We start from the raw sequence: 20,288 nt of genomic DNA on the forward strand, positions 1-20,288 counted from the left end.
CCAATAAAGCGATTTGAATTGTGAATTGTGAATTGTGGGAGGGGGAGGGGAGAGAGAGAGAGGGGGGGAGGGGGGAGAGAGAGAGAGGAGGGGGAGAGAGGTGGAGGGGAGAGAGAGGGAGGGGGAGGGGGGAGAGAGAGGGAGGGGGAGGGGGGAGAGAGAGGGAGGGGGAGGGGGAGAGAGAGGGGGGAGGAGGGAGAGAGAGGGAGGGGAGCGAGGGGGAGGGAGGGGGAGCTGAGGGGGAGGGAGGGAGAGGGAGGAGATGAGAGGGAGGGAGGGGAGAGAGGGGGAGGGAGAGAGGGGAGAGAGAGGGAGGAGGAGGGAGAGAGAGGGGAGGGAGAGGGGAGAGAGAGGGAGGAGGAGGGAGAGAGAGGGGGAGGGAGAGGGGAGAGAGAGGAGGAGGAGGGAGAGAGAGGGGGAGGGAGAGGGAAGAGGAGGGAGAGAGGGGAGGGACAGAGGGGGAGGGAGGGGGGAGAGAGGGGAGGGACAGAGAGGAGGTGAGGGGAGGAGAGGGGGAGGAGAGGGGGAGGGAGGAGAGGAGAGTGGAGGAAAGAGTAAAGCAGGGAGAGACAGGGAGGGAGAGAGAGAGGGCGTGGGAGAGGGAGGGAGAGCTCGCCTTCTTCCTTCCTTCCTTCCTTCGCAGGGGTCCATCGGGCCAGGCCTCAGGCGCTCCTTCCCCCCCCTCTCTCTCCAGGCTAATCCCGAACTAAATCCAGTAGTCTCTCTCTCTCTCTCTCCCCCCCCATTTCTCTCTTCTCCCCTCCCCCATTTCTCTCTTCTCCCCCCCCATTTCTCTCTTCTCCCCCCCCATTTCTCTCTTCTCCCCCCCATTCTCTCTTCTCCCCCCCATTTCTCTCTTCTCCCCCCCATTTCTCTCTTCTCCCCCCCATTTCTCTCTTCTCCCCCCCCATTTCTCTCTTCTCCCCCCATTTCTCTCTTCTCCCCCCCATTTCTCTCCCTCTCCCCCCCCCATTTCTCTCTTCTCCCCCCCCATTTCTCTCTTCTCCCCCCCCCATTTCTCTCTTCTCCCCCCCCATTTCTCTCTTCTCCCCCCCATTTCTCTCTTCTCCCCCCCATTTCTCTCTTCTCCCCCCAGTCTCTCTCTCTCTCTCTTCCCCCCCATTTCTCTTCTCCCCCCAGTCTCCTCTCTCTCTCCCCCCCCATTTCTCTCTTCTCCCCCCAGTCTCTCTCTCTCCCCTCCCCCTCCCCCCTCTCTCTTTCCCTCTCTCTCCCCCCCCAGTCTCTCTCTCTGCCAGTCTCTCTCTCTCTCTCTCTCTCTCTCTTCCCCCCAGTCGCGCTCTCCCCCCAGTCGCTCTCTCCCCCCGTCTCTCTCTCTCTTCCCCCCAGTCGCTCTCTCCCCCCCCAGCCTCTCTCTTCTCCCCCTAGTCTCTCTCTCTCTTCCAACAACAACATGCCCTCAAAAAACCCTTGGCACCGCCGGGCACTCCAGCTAGTAACTATATAAATAGATACAGGAAAAGGTCTGATGGGACAATATTGCAAAAATGCTCTTCTTACATTTTTCATTTGGGATTCCTTATAAACAGCATGTGAAAAGTTTAATGCAGCTTACACAGGATTCAAATCAGTCATAGCTAGCAATTTTCTGCTAGATTGAGTTGGTTTACATCACAGTTTAGAGTGTAAAAAGGGTAACTTAAGATGCATTATTCCTCAGAAACACTTTGTGACCCCATATCGCTTAGGTGTTGTCCTATTCGATCTACTTGGTTTGACATTTCGGAGACATTTTGCAGCCTGACTCTTATTGACCAAAGTCTATGGGAGGTGGTGACTATATTTGGGTGGACAAACATTCCAAGTATTAGCCTATGAATGGCTGTTGATCTAAAGTAGTAATGTGAGATGCAGTCATCCATTGACTTTTGTTTCTGCATAACTTCACTGGGGTTCAGATCACATTTTTGTGCGTAAGTTTGCCTGAGAAAGCAGTGTTTTCAGTCTTGTAGCCAGGAGTCTAACAGCTGTCTGTCTTTTAAGTTTTGTGTCAGATTAGCAAGGGATCTAGGCTGGATTGATGCTACAGCAAGTACAATACAATACAATACAAATCGCTTTATTGGCATGATAAGGTACATCTTATGTTGCCAAAGCATCAAAATACATTTATGGTTGAACACATAAACGCGGTTCCATTCATACAGTGTATAAACAGGTATATCCCTGAGTTTATAAATATATTTTCGCCTTGTTTATATATACTCTTGTCTTAGTTTACTGGTTGTCCCTCTGTTCATGGCAAGCTGTAACATAGTGTGCCGCCAGTGTTACACAGCTTCTCTCCTCCCCCAGTAGGAATGGGAGTTTTTGGTTGTCAGTCAGATTTCTGAATTCAGGGCATATTTGTGAGAATTTTTGATAGAAATTCTCTCTGATGCCCTGATATTTTCCACAGGCTGTGAGGAAGTGCATCTCTGTCTCAACTACTCCCTGACTGCAGTGAGAGCATATCCTGTCTTCTCTTGGCAGCCTGGTCTGCCTGTGTCTGCCTTTTTCGATCGCTAGGCTATGTTCGCTAAGTCTGTACCTTGTCAAGGTTCTTCTCAGTTTGTTATCCTTTACCATGGTCAGGTAATCAGCTATGTTGTATTGTCTGTTTAGGGCCAAGTAGCAATTGAGTTTGCTTTGGGTTTTTGTTGTTTCTGCCCAATATGACAGATATTTTTCCTTTTGCTTAGCGACGATTGTGTTGGGTCGAATTCTTTGTGTTACCCTGTCACTGTCCTGGGGCTGGTTATTGTTAGTATTGTTATTAGTTACTTTATTGAGTCCCAGGACTAGTTGACTGAGGGTATTCTTCTTTATGGTCAGCTCTTGGCATTTCAGGGCGTCGTAGTGATAGCATTGGGGGTTGCTCATTTGTAGGTGATTCCAAAATTTGGTGGCTCTTTTTTGGATAGTGATTATTAATGGGTATTGGCCTAGTTCCGCCCTGCATGCGTTGTTTACTGTTTTCCTTTGAGTCCGGAGGATACTTTTACAGAATTCCGCATGTAGGATCTCAATTGGGTGTTTGTCCCATTTTGCAAAATCTTGTTGTGTTAGTGGTCCCCAGACCTCACTGCCATAGAGTGCAATTGGTTCAATTACTGATTTGAAAATTTTGAGCCAAATGCTAATTGGGATTTCTATTTGGATTGATTTTTTGATGGCATAGAAAGCCCTTCTTGCTTTCTCTTTCAGTTCATTCACAGCCAGTTTGAAGTTTCCCGTAGAACTGATTTTTAAGCCCAAGTATGTGTAGTGAGTGGTTTGTTCAATTTTGGTTGTTCCTACTGTGAAATTTATTGTGGGTCCATGTTGTTTGGATCTTTGCTGGAACACAAGGACTTTGGTTTTTTGGGGATTTATTGTCAGGGCCCAAGTCTGGCAGTACGACTCCAGCAGGTCCAGGTTCTGCTGTAGACCCTCCTTAGTTGGTGACAGCAGAACCAGGTCGTCGGCATAGAGGAGGAATTTAACCTTGGATTCATATAGGGTGAGGCCGGGTGCTGTAGATTGTTCAAGTAGTTTTGCCAATCCATTAATGTAAATATTAAAGAGTGTCGGTGAGATTGGCGAGCCCTGCGTCACCCCCCGCCCCTGTGGGAAGTATTTTGTTTGTTTGTCTCCAATTTTAACTGCACATTTATTGTTTGTATACATTGATTTAATTACATCATATGTTTTACCTCCTACCCCGCTTTCGATAAGTTTCAGGAATAAACCGTCATGCCAGATGGAGTCGAAAGCCTTCTGGAAATCTACAAAGCATGCGTAGATTTTGCTTTTGTTATGGTGAACGTGTTTGTCAATTAGGGTCTGTAGGGTGAAGATATGATCGGATGTTCTATAGTTTGGCAGGAATCCAATTTGGCTTTTACTCAAGACATTGTGCTCTTCAAGGAAGTTTATAAGTCTTTTGTTTATGATGCTACAGAATACCTTCCCCAGGTTACTGTTTACACAGATGCCTCGATAGTTGTTTGGGTCGATTTTGTCCCCACTTTTGTATATGGGTGTTATGAGTCCTTTGTTCCAGATGTCAGGGAGATAACCGACACTCAGAACCAAGTTGAAGAGTTTTAGGATAGCCAGTTTCAGTTTGTCGTCTGCATGTTTAATCATCTCGTTTAGTATGCCGTCTGTCCCGCAAGCTTTTCCTGGTCGCAGGTCCTTGAGTTTTTCAAGAAGTTCTTTTTCTGTTATTATGGCGTCTAGCGGGTTTTGGTTATCTTTTATGGCCATTTCAAGCTTTTCAAGTTTTTTGCGTATTTGGTGTTGCTCTGGTCCTAGTGTGTTTTTCTGGTATAATTTTTCAAAGTGGTTTACCCATGTGTCCCCATTTTGAATGGACAAATCGTCGTGTTGTTTTTTGTGTAGTGTTTTCAAGTTGTCCCAGAAACAATTCGACTCAATGGATTCCTCCATGGAGCTGAGTGTATTCTTAATAAATTGCTCTTTTTTGGTCCTGAGTGTGTTTCTGTATTGTGTTAGCGTCTGACAATAAGTAAGGCGTAATTCCTCGTTTTCTGGATGTCTGTGTTTTTGGTTTGATAGTTTTCTAAGTTTTTTCCTCATGTTATGGCAATCATGGTCAAACCATTTTTCATAGTTTTTTGTTTTGGGTTTGTTCTTGCGAGCTTTCAAGTTTGCATTTGTTGCCAAATTATCAAAAATATTGTTTAGTTTACTAACTGCCCGGTTTACGCCTTCTTTATTGTGAGTGTATATGTTATCCAGAAAGGTGTCTAAGAGAGCTTGAGTTGATGCATTGCTAATTGTTTTCTGGTATTTTTCCGTGTCGTTTTTGGCCCATCTGTACGATTTTTTGGTGTTGTACAGTTTACTGGGTTGTGTTTCTATGTTGTTTGTTTCTGTCTTTTTGAGAAACATAGTAATTTGACTGTGATCTGACAGTGTTGTTTGTGGTTTGACTGTGAATGCTCTGAAAGAGGATGGGTCCAAGTCTGTAATCATATAGTCTACTGTGCTGCAGCCAAGAGGTGAGCAGTAGGTCGATCTTCCTAGGAGGTCTCCTATGAACCTACCATTGACAATGTACAGACCCAGGTTTCGACAGAGCTGTAGTAGCTGTTTACCGTTGGTATTTGACTGCTTGTCGCAGTTATGCCTGTATGGAAGGGAAGGGATGTCAAAGTGGTTATTCCCGAATACGTAATTGTTTCCCTGATTATTGGTGAAGTCTGGTTCTTCGCCCGTTCTTGAATTGAGGTCCCCACAGATCAACACGTTCCCCTGGGCCTGGTATTGGATAATTTCCCCCTCCATGTTGGAGAAGGTGTCCTCTTTGTAGTACGGGGAATCGATTGGAGGGATATAAAGTACGCAAATGTAAACATCTTGGGTGTTTGAGATAATCTCCCTCTCAAGTTTGAGCCACATATGGTTTTCGCCCTTTTTTATAAATTTGATGTAATTCTTAAGTTCTGTTTTAAACCAGATCAGTATGCCTCTGGAATCTCTGCCTTGGGTTACACTTGGTAATTTATTGGAGGGGACCACTAGCTCAGTGTACCCTTGGGGACAGCCGGTGTGTCCTTTTCCTTTATACCAAGTTTCCTGTAAAATGATAATATCTAGATCTTTAGTTTCCTCTATGAACTCTGGGGTCCTACTCTTCACTTCTCGCAGTGAAGAGCGTAGACCTTGGATATTCCAGGTCGAAATATATAAGGATTTCATGTTAAGTTTTATCTTTTTCTATGATAGGTTAAAGAGTGGTACGTGTTTGTCGTGTCTAAGTGTGGGGAAAAAAAAGATCACCCCAGTTGTCTACAAAAGTTAATACAATTTGGTTACAGTTCTTTCTATTAATTAGTCCTTGATCCATAAGGCGGAAGTAGATGCTGCTGCACATCTGCTTATTGTCTCTTAATGGATTGTTTCTGTCTGAGGTATTGCGTACGTCCTGTGCATCTCTCCCTCTGTCTGGCTGGTAGCGGTCCTATTCCCCTGTGGGACAGGAGTGGTGCAGGTCTAATAATGTTGTTTTGCATGGGGATCCTCTCCGGTCTCGGTTGGTGTGGTGGTGGTCTTTGTAGTGTTCCTGATATGTACCCCGCTGATCTCTGGTGGTCGGGGGGGGGTCCTCTTGGAGTCTGGGTATGGACCCGGTTAAAAGCGACGTCCTTCAGGGCTTTAGCAAAGATCGATATTTTTTGCCTTTGGATGTGGACGTGGTCGTAAAGACATTCTTCATCGAGGGTGGGGTGTTGGGCCAGGTGTACGTTGTGGTTTGATTCGCATTCTGTTGCTATGCTGGCATTTATCTCATGAATTGTGTTGTTGTTGAAGTCTGTTCTCGGCAATATTGTGGAAACAGTGATTCTAGTGTTTGGAAATGTACTGCTTGCCTTCCTAATCATTGCTCTGAGCGATGTTGCTACCTCTTTCTGTTTGGCCTTTAGGTCATTTGTGCCCGTGTGTATTATTATGTGTTGGGGGGAGCCTAATCTGGCTTTGGTCAGCCATCTCATGGCTCTGTCTGTTGTTGGGCACCAAATCTTTTCTACTTTACTTCTAGGGAAGAGCTTTTTCTCCCATAGAAATTTCCCATTTGAGTCTATGAGTATTACGACGTCAGCCTTGTTTGTGTTTACTGTCTGGTGGCTTTCGCCTGGACTCATAGTGTGTGTGCTGGGCTGGGGTGTCTGGTGTGTGCGTACCTCTTGTGAGCGGCTCGCTTGTGGTTCCATGGTGGTGGGGGAAGATTGCGAGTCAGCATGCTGGTCGGTCTGTGTGGCACCCCTTGTATTGTGTGTCTGTTGCTTTTGTTCCGTGTGGGAGTGCAGCCGTTCCGTCCGGCTCTGTCTTGTCTTATCTCTAGTCTCTGGTTGCTGGTCTAATGGTGTTTTCTCTCCTCTATGGCTCTCTTCTTTTTCCTGCAGCTCTTTCACCTGATTCTTAAGTAGATTCACCTGGTTATCAAGTCTATTCAGCTCTCTCTTGTGTCTCTCCCTCTCCTGCTTTTGTTTGTCATTCAATTTGAGGACCTCCTCTCTAAGTTTAACCATCTCTATCTCTAATTGATAAAATTTATCTTTTGGTTGTATCTGGCTGTGTGATCCCGGGGTATGTGTCTGGTCGGCCCTGGAAGGCTCACTCACTTCCTGGCTAAGCTGGTCGGCCCTGGAAGGCTCACTCACTTCCTGGCTATGCTGCTCTTCTCTTGGTGGGCTGGGAATGGTAGGGGAACTATGTGTGGCTTCCTCCGTGGTAGTTATGCTGGGGTTTGTCAGCTGTATCGTGTGGCTGTGGTTCCCCGGGGTTAGTGTCTGGTTTGAACTGTGTGGCTCGTTCATCCCTTGACCATGCAGATTTTCTCCTGGTAAGTTGTCAATGTTGGGGGGAGTGCGGGCCACTCTGGGGCTGTTCATTCCCCTCGTAGTTGATCTTTTCAGTGTCCTGAAGGCCGTTGCAAATTTGTCGAGGTTGCCTTGCACTAATATTGTTCCGGTATTGTACGCGTTGACAGTCGTGATTGAACTGTCTCCTGGTGTGTTAATTTTCATTATGGACCCATTTGCGGTATTTTTTAGCTTAACACTGGTATAGTGTGATTTTATTGCTCTGATCCAAGCCGCTGGCTGATCTGAGTAGAATATGAGGTTACTTTTTGTCCCATTGTTGTAACAGTCAGTAAAGAGAGTTTCTGGTTTTTCTCTCATCTGAGCATGCTTGATCGTTTTTATAGCTTTTTTTGTGGTGTTGGGGGGAATCTGGAAGCGGGGCTGTTGTGGATCTTCTGATTCGCTCATTTTTGGTAAAGTATTGTTGATCTTAGAATAAGCTTTTCTGGGGCCCCGGGTTTGGTGTTACCCTCTCCCTGTTCGCGAACTTTCCCGGTCCCCCTCTCCGACCCCGTGGTCCCTGGGCCTCGGCTCCTGGGTTCACCCTTCCCAGGTCTGAGTCCGCGAGCCACTGTTTCCCGGTGCCTTCGGGCTGTTCCCCTCCCCCTCAGAGGCCTCTGGGCCTCTGTCTCGGCCTGGCTCCTCGGGCCTTTCCCTGGGCCTCCCTCCCTGGGCCCCGTACTCACGGTCTTGGTTGCGAGCCTTCTGGTTGCTCTCCCTCTCCTCAGAGGTCTCTGTGCCTGCTGGCCTGGCTCCTCGGGCCTTTCCCGTGCTGGATTGTTGGGCTGTGGCCCGAGTCCCCTCGGCTGTGCTGATTGCTGGATTTCCGGGCTGCGTTCCGAATCTCCTCGGCTGTGCCGATTTCTGGGATGCGGCCCGAGTCCTCTCCGCTGTGCCGATTGCCGGGCTGCGTTCCGGATCTCCTCGGCTGTGCCGATTTCTGGGATGCGGCCCGAGTCCCCTCGGCTGTGCCGGTTGCTGGACCGCTGGGCTGCGGCCCGAGTCACCTCGCCTCCTCGAACTCGGTCCCGATGCCGCCGACTCAACCACCGCTGCTGAAGCCCCGTGTGGCTGCCGTTCACTGGTTTGTGTAGTTCTTCTCTTGTTTCTTTTTTTTTTTGCTTTGGCTTTTTTTTCCCCTCTATTTTCCTCTGGGTTTTTATTTTTTTTTGGTAGTCTTTCTGGCGGTCTTTTCCTTCTCTACTTTGTCTAGACTAATCTAAACTTAAACTAACCTAAACTAAACTAACTTAACTAGAACTAAATTTAATTTTAAAACCTTTTTAAAAATTGAAATGAAATGAAACTTTTTTTTCCCCACTTTAGACACTAAAAACACTAAAATCTCAGCAGCCCATCTTCAGCATGTGTATTCACTCCGTCTGCAAAACATCTACTTAAATTCTGGCCTGTATTTTGCGGCCCCTACAGGTGCGTATGCACCCGTAAGGGCCGTGCAAGTTCTGGGTTTTCGCGCGCAAAGCACATGCGCAAAAACCCGGAACATGTGCTCTGTCAAGAATCTTTTTGACAGATCCAACGCATCCCCGGGAAAAGGGCATCCGCAGATGGAGAGTTGGGCTATTTGCCCAACTTCTGCTCAGCGAATGCCCATGAAATTCTTGCGCCTGGTAAAAGCATTATTCCTTAGAAACACTTTGTGACCCCATACTGCTTTGGTGTCGTTCTAAGGCCTGCTTTTACCAGCATAAGAGTTTAAATGAACATTAAAAAAAAAATTCTATCATTTAAACATTAAAAAACCTGTACAATGCGGTAAGGTTATTTTTAGCCCCTTTAAAACATTTCAATTTATTTTTCAAAAAATTAAATTTTTGTTTTAAATATTTAATTGAATGACATTTTATTAATTTTAAATATGTAATTTTGTATTTATTTATTTGATGTGTACATGTATTTTTGGGGGTATTCCCATTCATGTGGAATCCCCATAACCATGAATGGGGATTCCCTTCTTTCATTTGTTGGACCAGCCCACGTGATTCCAGGGGTGCTTGTGAACCGCGTGCATCCCGGGATATGTGGGCCTCTACCCACAGGTAACCGGAGAGGCCCAAGGCCACGAGTCTCCGTATCTCTTGGACCACCAAGTACGCGGGCATTTTATTTGCGGATCGGAGGCATTTCCCTGTGGGAAGCCTCCGACCGCAAATTCAGGGCCCCTATGTTTAGAGAGAAAGCAAGTGGTGTATTTATTATTTAATGTATCAAGGAGAGTAGAGAAATGTACATCACGCTGTTTTATAGTGTGGACTATTTCATTTGTCTTTATGTAAATAAATCCATGAATTGGCTCATAGCCTTTGTCTTTAGTCTGGTAATCGCATGTAATCAGTTCATTTTTCGAAGTGAGGAGAATCATGTGGTGGCACGTGATACATTTCAGTAATTGATGTACAGAGAAACGGTCCTTTCCACTTTTTTTTTCACCTTCCTTTTCTTTTCCCCTCCCCAGCTTTTCACCACACCCCTCCCCCCCCCACCTCCATCCATTTTGAGGGGTTATTTTTATTTAGGTGACTTGGATTCCTTGCAGTCAGCCAATTCAACTCTGGAATCTAATACATGGCTTCTTTAATGGATGTCTGCTTCTACCTTGAGGATAGTATGATTTTTTTTAAAGAAAGAACCTGTTTTGATCTAAAAGGGGGAAAAATATACCATTGACAAAATATTCTATTTTTGTCACAGAGCTGACTGACCTCGAGTTTTATTTTTTGTTTATCCTCCATCTGTCATGGTCAAAGCAATTCAACACTGGAAATCAAAAGAATTAGTGAACTCTCTTGAGGGATTTTTTTCTGCCGTTTCCCACCCCAAACAGAACTATGTAAATTATTTTCTTTTTATGTGTGACATAGGGCATCTGTTCTCCAAATATTCTCTCACTCCCCCACAACTCCCTTTATAACTGAATATTATTTTGTGGTTTCCTTTTGCTTGTACTTTGTGTGTAATTCTCAAATTTCAAGCATATTTGATCAAATATCTGATTTTGGCTTTTAGATTTTTTTTCAACAGAAAGCTCTTTTCTTTTAATAGATTGGATAGTGTCGATCATGATCATCTATCAAAACAGGCCAATTCACTAGAACATTCCGGTGCAAACAGCACCTTTCACTTGGTAACCATAGAATTGAACCTTGTTCTCTCTCTATAACCTGGATTCTAGATACAATAGGGAGCAGTATCTGTAAATATCTCCTACAGAGCCAATAGGTAGGAAGATGAAAGAATGTTAATCCTGGTCTTCTGTAATCTCCGAAAAGACCTCCACCTCTGAAACCTGGACATATTTTCATATGGTCATTCTATTTGGTATTAGTTGGGTCTTTTGGGTGGGACCACAGGTATAAAAGACTAACACTTGCATGTAGTCAACATTTGTCTGTATCCTAGTGATAGGCCATTGCTACCATACTAAGTTTTTAGCCTGTGTTTTAATCTTGGTTCTTAGTTCCTTTACAAAATGCCCATTAATGTACGTTCTTTACCTGTAGCTAAAAGGACTGAATGTCCACCTTACTTGAATGGCTTGTAATACTTGGGAGAACCCAAGTGAGCGGACACCCAGCCTTGCAGCCTTTCCTAGCTGAACCTCCTGATTTTCCTGTAGAAGTGCAACTTAGACCCCTACCAAACTATCATTGACAAAGCTGCAGATTTGACTGTATTGCTGGTCCAGCATTCTTGCCAGAGAATTCTGCTCTGGGCACACAGAAGTAACATATGTCTTCAATGTTAATCATAGAATCACAACTAAATCACAACTGTAAAGCTCTGATCTTGTAGCAATGGTGAAATTTGTAGTCCCAGATGCCAGGCTAAACAGGATATCCTTGCAACTGAACCCGTTGGTAAAACAGTTTTCCAAAAGCAGTCTTCTGGCTCAACTGATGTGGCTGTGTCTACAGAGAGAGATTAGCGACAAATGTTTTGGTGAATAATCTACTACAACAGTATTCCCCTTTCTTAGCTCTCATGACTGATTTATTTTCCTTTGGTTAGAGAGAACATCTGGGAAACAGATGAGTGCAGCATTTGTAATGACACACTAACAATCTAATCTAAAACAGGAAGTGTTGTCTGGCTTGCCTTATTGCTCTCAATTAGAGTCCAGTCAGCCCTCCTGTCAACACAAACTACATAAATGAGCAAGCAGCAATGAGACTCCATTAAATTTGGGTATTCTATACCTTGTGTAACAGAGCCCAAACAGTTCAGCACCTTGTAGGAACATCTAATCAATAGAAACATTACTTTTTGCCCCCACAAGTTTAAAAAGCAGCCTGAAGTTGGACCTTTTTTTTATAACAAGTGAAAACTTAAGTCTTCTGCTTCAGAAGCTGAGCTCTTGGAGCCTTGTGTGGCCATTTCACTCCCCGGGAATTAAAACCCATCGATCCTTTTTATACTTTCTTTATAATTGCTTGTATCTTCATTACAGAATGGGGGTCCAAGGATGATTTTTATAATTGGTCTATATTGGCCACTGAAATGATGGTTCTCACATTCCTATCTCATTCCTGGAAACTTAACGAACTCAACCTGGTGAGAATCAATATTTTTAAAAAAAGTAAAGTTCTTGGACTGTGCCCCAGCCACCTTTCAGTTGACTGATTATTGAAAAGAATTGAGCAATGGAGAGTTTCCATTCACACTGCACTCTGGCAATAAGGAAGGTTTCCAAGCAAAACTGAAAACGTTTTGCTGTCTAGTGAGAAGATCCCACCAGATGTGTATGAAAACTTTTCGATGGCCTGAAACATATTTTTAAAATTGAAATACAATCATATACCACACTGAACTGGCTGTTAAAAGTATTACAATATACTGCATTGTGCCAGACTGGTGTTAAGTTTGTGTGTCTGATAACAGAAAATTTTGGATATGAAAAGCTTCCATTCTGATGGCTCTAATATTAACTGAGAGGTCAAATAAGGTGCAAGCCTAAGCCAAACAATAAGGACAGAGCAGCTCTAGCCACCAAAATCAAACTTTAAAACCGTATTTTTATGTATTGGATATTCTGTCTGCATATAGATATTTGTAGCACACAAAAAAGGTAGCACCATATGCAGTCATTCGGGATGAAATGGGTCTTCATTAGTAGTGCAAAATGGGCTCATAGCAAATCGACAGCCTGTTTTACACTGTGCCTGATTTTCTTTTCTATTGACTTCAAGGTGGAGACCAATTTCACCCCCCCCCCCACTCCATTCTCTCTACAAATTTTAGTATCTCACAATGGAGAATTCCTAGTTCTATATCATGTATATTTATATGATCAGAAGGGTGTCATTCACATTGTATGTGGATATGCTTGGTTGGGCTGTCAGTTGAAGGTGCGGAATTCTGAGAGAGAAGGGAAAGAATCAAGAAAATTCAAATTGAACAAAATATTTTATTTCTATTCATCATAACTATATAAAATCTTCCCATAATTCCTGTAAAGTTGTTATAAATTTAAAATTACAAATGTTTGAGTTTTTTTGCATTCTTAAATCTTTTTATATAATCAAACATTTTGCATTTGAGCCAACTGGTAGGCTTTCCAGGATGTAGGTAAGTGTAGGGTGCAAAGCATGCCATTTGCCTAAAATATTCAATTTTACTAAAGGAAACAACCAAATACCACTTTTTTTTAAATCACTTTTTGGGAGGGTAACAAACTGTCTTCTAAAAATCACTCCATTAAATCCCTGTGACCTCGCTGCTCCTCAGCTTCAAGTTTTCTGCTGTAAGTACCACTTTCTTCTGGTTGTGCTTAATGGTTCAAGCTGCAATTGTCCTACAGAAGCTGGGTCATGAGAAATAAAAAAACACTTTCTGCTTGAACGTGTTGTCGCCTCCCAAATCCGTGCCCATCTTCCCCGGAACTCCATGTTTGAATCTCTCCAATCAGGTTTCTGCCCCTGCCACAGTACCGAAACGGCTCTCATCAAAATCACAAATTACATCTTATGTGACTGTGACAAAGGTAAACTATCCCTCCTCGTCCTTCTCGACCGGTCTGCAGCCTTTGACACAGTTGATCACTCCATCCTCCTCCAGCGCCTCTCCACCGTCATCCAGCTGGGTGGGACTACACTCGCCTGGTTCCATTCTTATCTATCTAATTGTAGCCAGAGAATCACCTGCAACGGCTTCTCTTCCCGCTCCCACACCGTTACCTCTGCCAAGAATTTACTCTTGGCCCCCTCCTGTTTCTCATCTACATGCTGTCCCTCAGCGACATCATCTGAAATCACAGCGTCAGTTTCCACATGTACGCTGACGACACCCAGCTCTACCTCATCTCCGCTTCTCTCGACCCCTCCACTGTCTCTAAATTGTCAGACTGCTTATCCGACACCCAGTACTGGATGAGCAGAAATTTCCTCCAATTAAATATTGGGAAGACCGAAGCCATTGTCTTCGGTCCCTGCCGCAAACTCCATTCCCTAGTCACTGACTCCATCCCTCTCCCTGGCAACTGTCTGAGGCTGAACCAGACTGTTCACAACTTTGGTGTCATATTTGACCCCGAAATGAGTTTCCGACCACATAGCCGCGCCATCACTAAGACCGCCTAATTCCACCTCCGGAACATCCCTCGACTCCGCTCCTGCCTCCGCTCATCTGCTGCAGAAACCCTCATCCATGCCTTTGTTACGTCTAGACTTGACTATTCGAACACACTCCTGCCCAGCCTCCCACGTTCTACCCTCCATAAACTTGAGGTCATACAAAACTCTGCTGCCCATGTCCTAACTCGCACCAAGTCCTGTTCACCCATCACCCCTGTGCTTGTGGACCTACATTTGCTCCCAGTTAAGCAATGCCTCAATTTTAAAATCCTCATCATTGTTTTCAAATCCCTCCATGGCCTCGCCCCTCCCTGTCTCTGTAACCTTCTCCAGCCCTCCGAGATATCTGCGCTCCTCTAATTTTGGCCTCTTGAGCATCTCCGATTTTAATCACTCAACTATTGGTGGCCGTGCCTTCAGCTGCCAAGGCCCTAAGCTCTGGAATTCCCTCCCTAATCCCCTCAGCCTCTATACCTCTCTTTCCTCCTTTAAGACTCTCCTTAAAACCTATCTCCACCTGCCCTAATATGTGGCTCGGTGTCAGATTATGGTTTCATACCGCTCCTGTGAAGCGCCATGGGACGCTTTATTACGTTAAAGGTGCTATATAAATACAAGTTGTTGCTGTTGCTGCTTTGCCTTACAGAATAAGTATATACATTACATATATATATTATAATATATGTTATATATATGTTGATACATCTGAAACTCTAACATTAGTAAATCATTTATTTTGTTTGAATGTTTAATTCTAACTTGTAATGTTGAGTAGAAGTAAGTAACTTTTTTCAGAAATTATATTGGATGGAGAATTTATGGAAGGCATACTAGTCAAAAGCATTCTTCCCTCCGACATATTACAAGGGTTTACTTCACTCTGTAACAGTAACTCCATCTTGTGGCAGAAACCTGTTTCTGTGGCATTGCAACCTGCTGCAGTGTCCCCATAGTACAGGATGTTCAAACCTTTTCTCTTCTTGAGTCACTAAATATGTACTGTGGAGCCTTGCCAGCCATTTACAAACAATTACAATTCAAAATACTTCATTCAAGGGAAGCTTCATGTTGAAGTGGAATATCTTCACACATCTTTTAATTAAATATATATACGGTATATACTAAGTATTTGCAGACACCAATAACAATTGAAATACCTGGAGCAGCAGATAGGAGTCCGATGCATCAATTTTGCTGCTATGTAGTGTTTTTTTTGTGTGCCCATCGCACTCTTTTTGTTGCTTTTGCTGCTCTCTGCTCCCTTGCTGGTGATCCCCACCCTCATCTTTTATGCTGTTCACCATTCCTTGTCGATGCTGGTGCTCCCCATTCCTAATCTCTGCTCTTGGTCCTCACTCTCTTTATCTCCACTATGGTTCCCTACTCTTCACATCAGTAGTGTTTCTCGCTCTCCATTTCACCATTGGAATATTCTCTTTTTAATAGTGCCATGACATTTGTTCACAGGAAGTGAGTTAATGGATACTTCTGACATTAAAGATGTGGTTCTGGGCTTTATGAAATGGTGGAATGTTATTGAAGAATGTTACAGGGTTGGTTGATTCAGATGCAGTTGATGCATCAGACTGAAGTGAAGTCAACTCCAAACTGAACTTCCAACTCCATATTCTCTCCATCACAAAGACCAACTACTTTAACTTCCGTAACATCGCCTGCCTCTGTACCTACCTGCTGTTGAAACCCTTATCCATGCTTTTATCACCTCCAGACTCGACTATTCCAATGCTATCTTGGCCAGCCTCCCATCCTCCACCCTCTGTATACTTCAGCTCATCCAAAGCTCTGCTGCTCACCTCCTATCCCACACCAAGTCGTGCTCACCTCTCACCCCCATGTCCTAACTGATCTACATTGCCTACCCATTTGCCAACACCTCAAATTAAAATGTCATCCTCGTGTTTAAATCACTTCATGGCCTCCTCCCTCTATATTTATGTAACTATCTCCAGGTCTACAACACCCACCCCCAACAAACCCTTCCTCTGACTCTGGCTTTTTGTGCATCCAACCGGCGAGTTAACGATGGACGCCGTTATTAATGTGCAAATCGGCCAGCAAGTTCAGGGGATTAAGAGATATGGCATGAGTTTCAAATGTCCAGAATTTGCTGGTCGATTTACGTTGTTCCGACGTTTGTTTCCCACAAACAGCCTTAGCCTCCCCGTTATTTTTAGGAATTTGCTGAATTTGCACATTAATTGCCCATTAAACTCGCCATAGAAAGTTAAGTCTGATAATCAACAGTGTAAGTACCTTTTTAACAATGTGATAATTGTTAATGCAATGCCAATCAAACTCTCTGACCTAGAAATTTAGAGTGATTATTTATATGAACATGGGGGTGGAGCCTAAACACATTCCCACCCCCACTGGAAAACGTGATACAGATGGGAAGACAGATCACATTTTCCCACCCTTGTTAGATGTGGATCACGTTCTTCCAAACGATGACTGAGTGAATCCCTTTCCATACATGGAGAAAGTGAACGGCCTCTCCCCAGTGTGAACTCGCTGGTGTGTCAGTAGGTTGGATACACACATGCACCCTACACACATGCACCCACAAACATGTGCCCACACACAGGCACCCACATGCCCACACCCATTGGCTTATTGACTGGCAAATCCTTACTAGCTTCCTGCTATAGTAGCACCACCTAAGATCCAAAGGCCATTGAGTATTTGCACTTCTTGTTTTCCATTTCCTATTTTAATTAGCATTTCTTAAAGTTGTCTTGACCTTGGTCCCTTCATTCTGAATGAAAGAATTTTTATCACTTCCAGAAGGAAAAAAAACCATAAAGCTCCAAATAAGTAACTAACCCACTAATTAGAGTATAAAGGGGGAAAAATTCGTTAGCGACCATTTTGGGTCGCTAACATCGCATGAGTGCTAAAAATAGCGCCTGCGATCACTAAATTCAGTTTTAGCGCCCCAAGAGGGAAGTGGAGCGCTAATTCAAGTGCTCCACTTCCTTCTTAGAGCGCTAACCCCGAATATCAGGGTGGTGCATTCTGCAGCGCTACTCACTGGGCCACGTAGTGCTGCCGCATGGAAGGGCTCTTCCCCTCATTAAAGGGGAGAGCCCAAGCCCAGAACTCTGCAGTGCCCTACCTAGACCACCGGGGAGTGGGGTGCCATGCCAGCAGCCCAGCACACAAGAGGAGTGCCGGGCTGCCAGATCATGGCACGGATCCTGCGTTCAAAGAGGCAACGGGCCGTGACAAGTAAGTCAGACGATTTTTTTTCCCCCGCCCGCCATGTCACCTTTACCTATCGCCCACGAGCCTCCTGCCGTTCCATTCCAGCCCCTGAATCGGTCCTTGCCATCACCTGCCACAGATTCAGGGGCCGCAGGCCAATTTTGCAGGCAGGGCGAAAACGGGGCATTGCGCACGGTGATGACATTGTCATCGCCCGCGCAGCGGAGCAGAGTGCTACCGGTAACCGCTGCTGCTAAACTCCTGCTGAATTTAGTGGGAGTCGTTAGCGGTGCTGCGCCCGGGCAAAAAGTCATTTGCACCCCATTAGCGCCCCCCGGGAGCGCTAACGAGAGGCACAAATGCACCGAATTACTAGCTCAAAGTCTTTTATTTTATCAGCCAAGGACAATTATAATTACAATTGCAGAACACTAGACAACAGAGAATCTTCACAAAGCTAACTCCAGTTCCACTTTCTGTAGGCTGCCTGACAAGACTGGATCAAATTACACATTGCAGGGTTGTCTACAGCAGGCAGGATCAAAGTACACATTCCAGACAAACTGTTGGGTGTGTCTTGTCCTCCAAGGGGTCCAATCAGTAACCTGGTCCAACCCACTGGTGTTGCAAATAAACGTAGCCAATAAACGCAGCCCTAGAAATTGAACAATTTAAACTGTGGGGAGATTACAATAATAAAATTGAAGGATACCGCATTAGTGTCGTAGGCCAGGGAGCAGAATTGCGAGCTGACGGAATTTTGTACGTGTTTATGTAGTATTTGCAAGGTGGGATAATAAAACAGTATGGCCACAAAAAACTTTTCCTACCTGTCGATATTTCAGCAAATCATGTGATTACTTGAGTAATCAGAAATGTGTGACACTTTCTGTAGACACAATTAAAGTGCATACTATATGCAAGAATTTTAATTATGTAGATTTGCTCTACTGTTTGTTTTGGTTTCTTGAATTCATGTGCCTGATGTATTGGAAAAGATTGCCTCCTTCTTTGGTGGCAAAGGGATACTCTATCATTGGTGGATTTGTGTTCTAGATCAGTCTCGACATTTTCATTTGCCAAGCTAGCCTTCCTTATGACCTTTGAATGAGGCCAATGTCTGATGAGATATGAATATTGGAAAGTTTTGAGGGGAAATGTCTCCTAGTGATCAAGAACAGGAACTCTGGCAGTATTTTCTTTCACAAACCGAAAACTAACTTGTAATTAAACTTGGGATCTTTTGTCATTTTGGCTCAGTTACTTACTGTCACTGTAGTTAATAGAACAATTGTGGACCAGTTAAACATTTCATTTTTTTAAATAGTATTTCAAAATTGAAAATGGCTGGGTATAGTCAGAGAAATGTGAAATGTTTAACAGATATGTGATTCAAGTCAGTAATGTCCCAGAACTAGAATCTTGGTCTTAGATAAAAGTATGTTATGGTCTGTCTTGGTAATTTTAACAACTACTTTTGTTTTACTAAATTTCCATAAATCTAATCTAATTTGGGCTGTATTCTATAATGACGCTTTGGTTCCGATATTAACGGGGAGACAGTGAGGATGCGGGTGAGTGCGGTAGCGCGAGAAAACGGGAATGAACGGCCCGGAATTTGCGGTCAGCGGCGAAGCAACAGCAATCGCCGCTGACCTCAAAGAAAGCTGCCCACAAAGATGTTGCGATCTCTGTGGTGAAATCTTTAGCTTTCTCAATGTTATATTGATTGTAGCGCTATTGAAAGGGGATTCACAGCATAGAGCAGCAGTGATGTCATCAAGCTGTCTAAACAGCCAATCACAATGAAAAATTCTCACAGACAACAAACCAGGAAATAAAAAGCACTTAAATTTTTTTTATACAGAGTAAAATAAAGATTGGGACATACACATGGGGGTTAAGGTAGGAGCTGAAATATCATAAACAAACGTTAACATTTAAAAAAAAATTTAGTAATTTTTATCATAATGGAGAAATTTGATATTCCACAAATATAAAATACATTTTGCAGGGCCGGAATGGTTATTTAGCAGTCAATATGCTGTTGAAACCCAGTTACACCTATTCCAACAAGGCTTAACTTTTTATGGAATAAGAATAGAAAATGCTGGAAATACTCAGCAGGCCAGGCAGCATCTGTGGAGAGAGAAACAGAGTTAACATTTCAGGTCGATGGTCTTTCATCAGAACCTTTTATGGGGTGTTTTAAAAAAAAAAAAGACTTGCATTTATATTTAACAGCGATATTAGAGATTAAAAGCTTAAGTTTTCGTCAGTTCAAGTGATTTCGCTGCTTGCCGGCTATGGGGAGTTCCACAGTGCAGCCTGTGGCGGAGCAGGGAATGACTGACCGCAACGTCAGGATTTCGACGTTTATCTGTGTATACGCTAAATCCTGAAGTTAAGGTCAGTTTCAGAGGGGTAATGACGGCGAACGCTGACCATTTCGCCATCATTACCACCACAGAATCCAGGCCATAATGTTCACTAGGAAATGGTCTTTGTGTGAAAAATAATTTTTCTTTTGAAATTGGTTTGCTCTTCAATTTTCATTAGTTTTGTGAAACAACTGGTTTGAAGAGAAAATTTATATGTTGTAGAATTTTTACAATGTTCTTGTGTATTCTTTGAGACATTGGTGGGCTGCGTTCTATCTAATGTGCTATTAAATAGTTTTGTGAAGTATGTCTCTCTTTAATAGGTCTTTGTATGTTTGTTTGTCTTAACTTTTCAAAATGAGATTTTTTTTATAGCCTGTCTTCCAACCAGTACTAGCTGCAGAAGATTTTCAAGTCTTTAAGTCGCTGATGTTACAGAAAAATGTTGAACTACAATTACAAGCTCTTCGAATGATTCAAGAGAGAAATGGTAATAAGACAAAGCAAATGTTAAATTAAGTCATAAACTAGTATTATTGGCATGGATTGTTTTACTTAAATACTGAATCACTGTACTGTCAGCACTGAAGGTGATAATGAGTAATAGCAAATAACAAAATTTTACTAAAAACATTGCTTGGCCAGAAAATTGCAGGAATTTGGTGCGAAATGGCCAACATTCATGAAACGCAATCAAGATAAGAACATAAGAAGTAGGA

General features: G+C 43.8%; 1 protein-coding gene across 11 annotated transcripts in view; it reads left to right on the forward strand.

The window, feature by feature from the left end:
- Window positions 1–20,288, forward strand: part of cfap36 (cilia and flagella associated protein 36) — a 187,801-nt gene that overhangs the window by 30,909 nt on the left and 136,604 nt on the right. For 9 of the 11 annotated variants that reach the window (XM_085981387.1, XM_085981389.1, XM_085981397.1 and 6 more), the window contains one exon: window positions 19,945–20,059. The exons of 1 other annotated variant lie outside the window; for it this stretch is intronic. In XM_085981387.1, the coding sequence (XP_085837513.1) occupies window positions 19,945–20,059 (115 nt within the window). Of the gene's footprint in view, window positions 1–19,944; window positions 20,060–20,288 lie in introns of those variants that run through there. One more of the 11 variants, XM_085981393.1, reaches the window with a different exon arrangement.

This window comes from Somniosus microcephalus, chromosome 3 (genome assembly GCF_052327205.1).
Source record: "Somniosus microcephalus isolate GS21.2 chromosome 3, FLI_Smic_1.0, whole genome shotgun sequence".
NCBI classification, from domain to species: domain Eukaryota; kingdom Metazoa; phylum Chordata; class Chondrichthyes; order Squaliformes; family Somniosidae; genus Somniosus; species Somniosus microcephalus.